The sequence below is a fragment of the Bactrocera latifrons genome, unplaced genomic scaffold, assembly GCF_001853355.1.
Source record: "Bactrocera latifrons isolate USDA-ARS-PBARC rearing strain unplaced genomic scaffold, ASM185335v1 scaffold_94, whole genome shotgun sequence".
In the NCBI taxonomy this organism is placed as follows: domain Eukaryota; kingdom Metazoa; phylum Arthropoda; class Insecta; order Diptera; family Tephritidae; genus Bactrocera; species Bactrocera latifrons.
In genome coordinates this window covers 695,708-707,088 of record NW_017537645.1, presented here as the reverse complement: position 1 = coordinate 707,088, position 11,381 = coordinate 695,708, and the positions used below count along the sequence as shown (strand labels likewise).

Here is an 11,381-nt window from a genome sequence, read left to right as displayed (position 1 = left end):
ATAAGTCGACAGTTATATTGTATAGTTAGTACAGTTTCACTTAGCGTACACATTCACACATGTTTTTTTTTTCAGTGTATGAAATTCGGGTATGAGTGAGTTGTGTATAAAGTGTGTTTTGACAGATTAGAGGATATTTGTCGCTTTAATTTGAAAGTTTATTGTAGCACTCTCAATTGCTATGCGTATTTTCGGAAATGTGCAAATGATGTGTTAGAATGCGTAGGCGAAGAATAGAAAAACCAAAACTCTTACAAAAAACAAAAAAAATAAAAAATTATGAAAAACAGAAAACACTTATGCATATTTTTAAATCCTTGCTATTTGTTGTTACAGAGTATAATACTTTGATTCACCTAACGGTTGTTTATATTAACTAAAATTAATCGTGTCGCATATAAAGTTATATATTATATATATAAATGATCAGGATGACGAGAGAAATTGGAATCCGGTTGACTGGACGAGGAGACGAGTTGAAATCCGAGTGACTGCCTGTCCAACCGACCATAAATGCAAGCTGTAACTTGTAAATTGAGATATATCGTAATTAAACCTGATATATGTACATGCTCCTTGGGAAAAAAATAGAATACTTCGTAGAAGAGTGTATTGGACCACTGCACATCAACAAAACGTTATTAATCAAAAACCTATAAGTTCAAAATCATTATTTGGTACAACAAATCGCCATAAGGTGTGATGTGTTTGAATGATTTAATGTACATATCTCTAAAATAATTGAATGACAAAGGACAGGACAAATTATTTGAATATCTCTTACGATAGCGTGAAATAGGGCAAAAACGGATCGTAACCACGCCCACTTAATAATGAAACACGTCAGAGATATTAATGTTTACACCTAGGATGGTAAAATTGTTCATAATTACTGTGCCAAATATGAGCGCGATCTGTCAAACAAGTTTGTTTACAGCAGCTGCTTAAGTCGGTACACCACAGTAGTGCGATGCGCTTTTTACAATGGGGAAAAATATCGAACAAAAAATTTATCTCAAATTTTGTATATCTAACCAAATTTCCTGAGCGAATGTTGGAAAAGTGTTATCAAAACACAAGCCTACGCGTGGTACAAAGCCTTGAAAGTCAGTCGAGAGATCCTTGAAGGCAAGCCTCGTTCTGAACGACATTCGAGCTCCTCAATTTATGAAGACATTAAAAAATTGAAGGATATGGTGCTTGAAAATCGTCATTCATCTCTCGCAAGTCGTTTCGAATAATTTTGGGGGACTTCTTGGGGTATGAAACGCGTTCTTGCTCGACTCGACCCGATAAAGCTGAATTTTTTTTTTTTCAAAAAGAGTATCATAAATAGGTCTCTTTGGACGTGCTTGATCGTGCGAATTCCGATTCCACATTTAAGGAGAACATTATAGCTGCCAAACCCACTCAAAAGTAATACCCTAATTTTTTTCAATATTCGTGGTTGAAATCATCATGAATCTGTTCCGGAGGAACAGACGGTCCATGAGAAGTTGTAGTATTTGGACATATTGAGCTGTCGAAAGCGCCCGGAATTGTGGAAGAAAAATATCATGGAGCCACGAATTTGAACGATTGTTAAGCCAAAAATCCATTAAATACCATCGATCCATCACCGTATTCTAAAGATTTGACGTGTGATTTTTTTTCTCGTTCTCATTACAAAAAATGCTTATGAAAAAATTCCGTTTCAATGAATCTATCCAGTGTACAAATCAAGAAGCAAGTAATATAACGGGATAAAACTTTGCCCGAATAAAACTTTGAAGGAATAAAATTTGTTGAAATGAAACCACAACCGAATATGTGGACCCTACAGCCTATAGTTGACCTTTTATAGAAAATATTGGTCAATGTGTGAGATATAGTCCTTTCCTGATGATAGTATGTCTGTGTCAAAATTGGATTGAATCGGTTCAATACTTTCCTTAACCCCATACACCTAATACAAAATGTCCACTTCGCCGAAGATAAAGTTCACAGGTCCTTCTTATAACAACTATACAATATTCAGGCATGCAATTATAAGTATGTATAATAAAATCTTAAAATGTAACCGATCCGGCTTATTAATTCTTTCTAGCCACATTGATGCAAGAAACACCCTTCAAGTTGAATTCAGGCTACTTAAGAAACTTATAAACTTAAGAAACAAAAGAACAGCTCCTTGAAGATAAAAGGAAGTTTCAAAATCGTTGACTAAATCAATTCAGCTCGTTACGCTGATTATTTACAAAAAAAATAAATAAATATAAATCGAATGTGCCCTTCTTTTCCATCGTGGCTAACTTAATATATGTATACTATTCATTCGATAAAATTCGTTCCCATTTACTATACTTCTAGATTCTTTAAAGATCGAATTCAGAGCTTATAGATTTAGCAATGTGATGCAATTTTTCGATTGGAACTTCTTCCTGTCAATAATTAATTGGATCTTTCCAAGTGATATGCCATCAAAAATTATGTGAACGTCATGGTTAAATATTGAATTCTGTGGCGAATTACGAAGATCCGAGAAAGGAGTTATTAAACTTTTTGCTTTGACTTCATTATCGCTGCTTAGCGAGTTTGGCTGAACGAATTAGGAGTGCACCATACCTCGATTATCGAAGAAAACTGTCAACATAGCCTTGATTTTTGGCCAGCTTTGAAGTGTTTTTCAGCGTCGGCACACTTTTGCCACCATATTCGGTCGATTGATTGTCTGTTTTCGAGTCGCAAGCGTTTTCAAAAAAAAAAAAAATTACTGAGTTTGGAACCAACTTTCAGCTTTCACTTTTTATAGGCTCAAATGATCTTTCGAATTAGTTTCCACTGATTCTTCCGATATCCAACGATGCCGGTAAGATCTTAGCTTACAATCGACTAAGAAATTCAAGTTCATGTTTTTCTCTATAGAAATAATTAGTTACTGTCTCTCTTCAGCAAGTTGAAGACGCAATGACATCACATATAGTATTCAGTAACGCTCTTGGCAAAATCTATCATGATTTCTTTTCCTGCCACACGTCAGCGGTGTGAAGCTGTGTTGTTTAGGCAGCAAAAAGGATACATATTACATAAATATATTAAGAAATACTTAGAGTGCAATTTTTCAATCTAGTATGCTTTCCATGCCTCATATCCACCTCTTTTTTACAACTTGCAAATAATAAATAATTGACTTTGTCCAAGGTAATGACATGGACTTAATAACACCGCATTTTTCATGTATCTTATGCAAACACACCCTTCGTTAAACACCACTACAGTCAAAAACACTTGTGGCTCTCTCTACCACTCGCTTGTCAATTCAATTTACTTCCTCGCATTAAAGGCCATTAAATATGCAATGATAACCTGATGTTTACGCGTTGCATAAATTAAGCGTGTTTTATTTATTTTTTCTTGCGTTTTCTTTTCATCTATACTGCCATATCGCTTGTTGCTACCAGCGTTTTACTTTTTTCGATGTTGCAATAATTACTTTCATCTCCTGCCTTTGTCCCTCACGGTGCGTAGTTGGTTTAATTGAGTTGATGTTTCAGCCAGCCCTTTTACAAACACACACATACACACGTATTCGTAATAACTGTGTTATTAATTTATATACGGTACGTCGATATCTCCCTCGTGGGCGGCAATGGTGGCTTAACAAGGTTAACCTCATGGCAACAAGGTGCATTTGAGCGACACAAAGGACTTTTTACAATGTGTTCGATTGTTGGTTTACATAAGCACACACATTTGTATATATATATAGATATACGTATATAAATATATGTATATATATATTTACATAATATACATATATGTGATAGTATGTGGTATATCAAGCTACGCTTGTATGCACGTGAAGATAACCGTTAATTGATAATGCATTAGTCAAGGCTTTTTAACGGTTCCGTTGCGGTTACTTTGTGTCTCACTTACGAAGAATTAATAGACTTTTGCTAGTTTCCTTTCAATGTTAGATCAATAAGCTTTTATAAAATCTATAATTTAAATTTCAGTGGGAGCAAGTTGATAGTATGTAACAAATTTACTCAAATAAGTAGTAATAAACTTAGTAAAGCATATATTTTTGGGCGTATCGGCGGATTTAAGGGTATGTGTCTATTATGATGACGAGGCGAGTTAAAATCGGGACATCTGTCTTTCCGTCCATTCGGTCGGGCAAACAGTAAGTTGAATAAAAAGTGATTTCAATTTAGTATGCGAATTTCTTAGAAAAAATATGTACGATTTCGTAGATGGGCGTAAATGGACCACTGCCACGCCTACAAAACGCCATTAACCGAAAACCTATAAGCAATAAAATAAGATATATGTAGAACTGTAATTGGCACAGGGGATCACAGTAGCATAGGGAACCTGTGGGCAAACTCTTTTGGAAAAGTGGGCGTGGTCTTAACTACAAAAGCTACAACAACCAAATTCGCTTACAGTGAACTCTAAAAGAACTGTGACATGGATTAAATCCAATGATAAGCCCGTTCACTCCCCATATACTCGTGACGGTTCTGTTCAAAAATACTAAATGTGCTATTTGTGTTTTTTATAGTAACTTAAAATATTCCTCTGGACCAAAAAGTCGAAATAAATCGCGAACATTTTCGTGCGATTATATTTTACATCGTGGGTTAAGTCATCAAGAGTACATTGAAAAATTTAATTACCGACGATAAAGCTCCGAGGACTAATGGTTATGGATGGTATGGTGAATTCAAACGAGATCGGTGAAGACGAATTTCGGGAAGGTCGTCCAAAGGTAGTTGTTGTTCCGGAAACGAGTGATGTTATCTGCAAACTGATATTACAAGACCGTTATGTGACCTATTGTGTGATTGAGACAATTATGGGAATTAGTGGGGCCAGTATTTGTAAAAAACATTTAATCGTGTATCCCTTAAACGCCGGGCAATTAAGAAGGAAGTGTTGAGATCTTTCCACATCGTTCTGATCTGTCTTCAATGCAGCTTCTGCAGATGGCATCCGGTAATATTCTCAACCTTACTACGTGGACGCTGATGGCCTGCTGGAACACCTCTTTCGATGGGTCTTTGGCCAAAAGGATTTTACGGCGGAGAACCGACGGTAGTCAAGCGCTGGCCAAGCTTTTTTACGAAGATCTTTATCTTGATTTTGTACGATTTTGTCAATGTATACAAGTATAACATATACAAATTTCTTAAAGTATCATGTAAAATGAAAAATTTCAATACAAGCACTTAATTTGATTTTCATATTCATTAGTAGTGTAAAAATTTCAAAAACTGAGGGACATTTTCTTCTTTTCTGGTGTAGACACCGAATATAAGGTATTAGCCGAGTTAACAACATCGGGTCAGTCGTTCTTCCTTTTCATTATTTGGCGCGAAATGGGGATTCCAAGTTCAGACAGGTCTTTCTCCACCTGATTTCTAAAACAGAGTGCTGTTTATGCCAATGTCGTCGTATATTTCGTAAATCTCATCGTTGCCTATCCGTAAAGAACCATTCATAAATCTTCCGCAGAACCTTTCTCACCAAAACTCGTAACGCCGAATTATCAGAGGTTGTCATCGTCCATACCTCTGCAGGAAATAGCATTACGAAAATGATGAAGGACTTGTACAGTTTGTATCTTTGTTCGTCGGGTGAGAACTTTACTTGCCTACTCAGTCCGAAGTAGCACCTGTTGCAAGAGATATTCTGCGCTGGATTTCGAGGCTGACATTGGTTGGTGTACTATTAATGCCGGTTGCAAGATAGACGAAATTATCTACGATTTCGAAGTTATGACTGTAAACGCTGACGTGGGAGCCAATTCGCGAATATGACGACTGTTTGTTTGATGATATTGGAGATATTTCTTCTTGCCATCGTTCACAACCAGGTCCATTAGCTTCGCATCCTTATCCACTCCGGAGAAAGTAGAACAAATAGCGCGGTTGTTATGACTAATGATATGAATGTCATCGGTGTACGCCAGTAGCTGTATACTCTTATAAAGATTGTACCTTCCCTATACATATTTGCAGCGCTAATTATTTTCTCCAAATCTTGATCTTTTTGCCCTTTAAAGCAGAAATTAACTTTAAAGTTTATTACATTCGTAATAGAGTGTTTCCCTGCAAGAAGCTGCTAACTAATCAAATGTTTGGGTAATAGGGAAATTCTAAATTAATATATAATACACGCAGAAAAACATTCCCAGTCCAGTATACGATTCTCTTATATATAATTATTTAAATGTAAAGAATTTTTTAATATAATACTTTTTTTAATATTCTTTATCAGACGATTTTCATATGAACTACACTTCCGACATGAAAATGTCTGCGGCAAAATGTACTTAAAAATTAAAAAAAAAAAAAAAAAAAAAATACGCTGTAGGGTGGTATAGTTATGTTAAATCAAGGTAGAAAAAGTAAACAAATGTCTTGATGACGGATGATGTAAAAATGAGCAAAAGAAATTTGTGATTTTCCTGCAGGGGTGACATACGCTGCCATAAATTTCATAAATATTTCATTTGCATATGCTGCCGCATATTTATATGCATATGTATGTATATATACTATATGTATTTGAAAAACTAAAGTAAGTGATTGTGTGCAAAAATATGTATGTCTGTATGTACGCATAGCCACGAATATTTCAAATACCAAACACACGTATTAGATACCCGCGCACTGAAGCACACAAATACACACACACACACATGCATACAAGTTGGTTTTCAACCTACCATTTTGTGGTCCAGCATAGGCAATTATCAGCGCGGTGAGCAGCAGTGAGCCCAAAACGATGCCAGCAACCAGTAGCGCGCGCCTCTGTGAGCAAACAGCGACTCCCTGACGCGTCTGTCGACCACTCGATTCGCCACCTGTAAATTTAATTAAAAACTTTATTCGTTTTTATGCCCATTCTGTTTCTGTTTGTCTTTCTGTTTTTGTTTTTGTTTTTAAATCTTTTATTATATTCTTCATTGTGTAAAAGCACGAGTCAAGTGAGTTAAGTGTAGACGGTTAAACAAACCGAAGAGGCATGACGCGGCAAGCACTGATAAACGCATCCAAACCTACCAACAACAACAACAACTCAACAGTAAAAAAAACAGACAGTTACGACGTAAAAGTTTATTTCGATTATTCGTCGGTAGTAGTTTTGATAAAGTGTTGCGATTATTTTTACTTTAGTTATTTTGGTTAGTACTTTGATGATTTGTTTTTGGTTTTCATTGAATTGTTGTTGGCGGGGCTATCTACAAGTACTCATCGTAAATAAGGTATGGTTATATAGATAAATATACTTTGACAAGAAGAGTGCTTTTACTTGGCAACTTGTTTTATAATTTAAAGCCTTGGTTTTTCTACCTTCGCAACACCCAATAGCTTTATACACCCAACAAGTGTTTGTAATACTTAAGACTAATCGAGATAGATATAGTGTTATAAAGGGTTTTATCATAGGGACGCTACAAAACTAAACAGATGGAACAGCAAATGAGGCCATATTTTCTCCAGCTCTTTTTGACATTTCTCTTCAGTAAGATTTGCCATTTCATCATGAAAGATATACGATTCAACAACGAGTCGAAATTGTTAAAATTTACTTCCGAAATTCGGACTCGATGGAATTAACTTTAGAGCGCTGCATCCAATTTACGGTCGTCAAAATCATCCTTTGAGCGTCTAACGGAAAAATTTGAATCCACAGGCACAGTACAAAATGTTCCCGTGCCAGTGAGACAAATAAGTGCCCGTAGTCTCGTGAATATTGCTGATCCGGATTTTCATCGAAAAATCATCTTCAGCAATGAGGCTCATTTCTGGCTGAATAGCTTCGTCAATAAGCCAAATATGCGTTATTGGTCAGGTAGCAATCCACACGCGTACTCATTGCATCCCGAAAAAATTACGTTTTGCTGCGGTTTATGGGCCTCGTGATGATCAAGACCGGCACCTTACTGTGAATGGAAATTGCTACCGGTCAATGATAACTGAATATTTTTGACCCGAATCGGATGGTATAGACTTGGACAATACGGGGTTCAAACAGTACGGCGCCATAATTCACACAGCGAATGTCACAATCGATTTATTGAAAACCAAGTTTGGTGAACGAATTATCTCACGAAATGGTGCAAGCAATTGGCCGCATCGATAGTGCGATTTGACGACGTTAGACTATTTCCTGTGGGGCTACGGCAAGTCTATGACCTATGAAAATAAGTTAGCGGCGATGATGAACTTCGTGTGAATATCGAACACGAAATTGCAGCAGTCTCGGTTGATGTATACCTGAAAAACGTCGAAAATTGGAAAACTGGAAATGCAAAAGAAATCGAGATCCATATGTTACGGCATCGAATGTACTTTCACTGGAAGAAGAGTTTCATTGATATACAAACCGTTTTTGTTTTACGTAAAAAAAAAAACTTTTAGCGCTCTTATTGAAAAATCCGTTGTATACATACTCGTATATAAATGATCGTATGACAAGACTTGTCCGCTAAAACTTATCACATCTGTTCCTCGGCACCATAGAAGGTCGGTACTGCAGTTGATCAGAATTTGATCATTGCCACGATCCCTGTATCTAAGCTTCACATTAAGATACGCAACCAATGCTTGGTACAATTATTTACATTAGAGTGGGGCATCCGAAGTTTGTACATTTAAAAAAACTAGGCGTGTACCGCCCACACAAACTGCTAGAGTAATACCAACGAAACATTATCCTGAGACTTCTATATTACAATTTGAAATCGGACTACAAACACGTCTAATTGCTATATAGTATAACGGAGTTTTATATTTCACTTTACTTGTCCACTGTAAGCACCAATGGATAACGGAAAGGGATAAAACTTAGCAAACATAGTACCTTTACGGCATGTCGTCCCAAGGTAATTTGTTTCGTACGGGAATAACAAGAAGTATTTAGGTGTCAAGTCAGGACTTTGCGGTGGATAACTCATCAAATCAACGTTTTGATTGCAGTTGTTTCAGTCGATGTGCGAGTTTTCCTGATTTTTTGAAAGACAACTCACAATTTACTGTTATGCTTTGTTCTAGTGATGTAGTTGCGACATCTCTAGTTTTTTTTTCAAAAAAGAGGACACCATCGGCTCAATTTCATTAGAGTTTACATAACGATCTTTCAATATCAATGCGCAATCAATAGTCAACTGATTTTAGAAGTTTTTCACGAAATTCGTCTTGCAGTGATGTACGAGCTCGATTGTATTCACCATGCCATCGATAATCACAGATTTTTGATGGAGCTTTATAGCCTTTAATAGAATTAAGTTCATCGATGCATTATTGCTGAGTTCGTTCGGAAATGTTTGCTTTTGAATTCCCTTGTTTTGGCCGTGAATATTTTAACGTAGTGTAAACAACACAAATACCGCTCGTATGTTAAAACATCCTGAGTATGTATAACATAAAAAATTGCGAACTTTACGATAAAGTTATAAGTTATCAGATAGCAACACTAGGGTTAGCAATTCCCGAAATATAAAAGGCAACCTAGGTATTACACTGGTTATGAATATTTTCTAAATTTTAGTTGACTTTATAAGTTTATATCGGTCAATAAGTGAGTTACGTTAATGAAATTCAGAGAGTATTCCCATTGACAGACTATCCTTATACCTAAAATGATTAAAATTAAGTGCATACTTTTTTCAGCTTCCATAAACTTAATATAATTCAAACTTCCGATTAATTTACACCATAACACCATACATTCATATCGGTCAAGACTTGAGGTATCTTCATGAAATTCATGAAATATCTTCTTCAGGGGACATTTCCATGAATAAAATCGGGTCAATACTTATCTATATATAATGGATTTATTGAGAGAACATTTCGATGGCCATATAATTTCACAATGTAGACCGGTCGATTGGCCGCTAAGATCGTGTGATATCACAACGTTATAATTTTTTCTGCGTAAAGTCTGAAATCTTTCGGACAATCTCGCTCCGATTCACACCTTGGAATCAAATATCACACGTGTGATTCGCCAGTTAACAATCGAAATGCTCCAACGAGTCCTCGAAAACTAGACTCAACGCATGGGCCATCTGAGACTTAGCCGTGTTTAACAATTGACAGAGAAAATGTTTTTCCGAATGATATATTTCTCATTAAATTTGAAGTTTCTGTGTTTTATCTTTAATAATGTAGGGGACCTCGAAATGTATCACACTTTAGTATTACAACCTTAAAGTTGATTTTGATAGTTATGAGGTTTTACTAAAAGCCCTTATATATGTATTACTTCAAAATAATCGATTTATCGATAAAAGCTCGAATCGAAAAAATCGAAAGGCATTTATCTCTGATAAGTATAATATAAAAAATGAGAAACTATCGAAATCATTCTTAATTCAATACACTTGACAAATATGCTACACAGATCTTTCTTCAACGTAATAATCGATAATATTGTTTCATCCCTGTGTTAAATTTGCTCATTAATTATATGTATATTTGTATACCTGATAGAAAGGCACAGTCGTCTAAATCCGGATCATTTGTCATTTCGATGCGTTCGCGTCGCCAAACTTTCGAACCTCTCTGACCGCCGCCAACGAACGATATCTTAACGGGGCCCGCTGACCTTTGTCTTCCTGCCAATACGTACGAATTTTTGCGTTTTACTTAAGACACGTAGAACGAAAGAGAAAACGACGTGGACGCGTATTCGTTCGTTCGACGTTCAATACGGAAATCACTCACATGCGCGAACACTTTTTCACTTAAGCCTTATAACAGAATATTTTCAAGTATAATAATTTAATTCACTTAATTTTTTGAGTGATGAATTTTTTTTTATATTTTTTTTATTTTGTAGTGATTTGGATGGCAGTTTTTACATATATTTAGTTTAATGCATTTATCCTAAAGTTAAACTAATTATACCGTTCGTTGGTAGACGTGAAAAATAAGCAAATATTAACCGTTAGAAACAAAGTTTGCAAAAGCAAATTCACTGATTTTGAATACACTATTTTTTCGTGTGCAAATTCACTTTGAAGTGCTGCCCAGTTAGTCGTGTCTGGCGGCAAAAGGTAAATAAGCTCAAGTCAACAAAACACTTCACGGCATAGAAATCTCGGTAATCATTATGAACGCCGGCTGCATCCCACTTAATCCAGCTCATGTTTTATTCAACTAAAGGTACACACATTGCCGAATACTGATTTTCGTGGGCATCCTTTCTGCATGTCCTTGGCAACAAGCACACCTGCAGCGACCAAAAAAAAAATATATATATATATAAAAAAATATAAAAATAAAAATAAAATAAAAATGGAAATTCCGAAAAGGTTGAATTTCAAATTCAACACAGGCATGTCATCGCCACCAGCAGCGTAGAAAACGTAAAGGTGT

General features: G+C 35.9%; 1 protein-coding gene across 1 annotated transcript in view; it reads right to left on the bottom strand.

Annotated features, from left to right (window-relative positions):
- LOC108977679 (endoplasmic reticulum aminopeptidase 2) overlaps positions 1-10,529 on the bottom strand; it is a 22,270-nt gene extending 11,741 nt beyond the window's left edge. The window contains exons 1-2 of the mRNA XM_018947495.1: positions 10,487-10,529; positions 6,719-6,856 (exon numbers count right to left, since the gene is read on the bottom strand). Coding sequence (XP_018803040.1) covers positions 6,719-6,856; positions 10,487-10,529 — 181 coding nt within the window. The remainder of the gene's footprint in view (positions 1-6,718; positions 6,857-10,486) is intronic.
- Between the last annotated feature and the right edge of the window lie 852 nt (positions 10,530-11,381).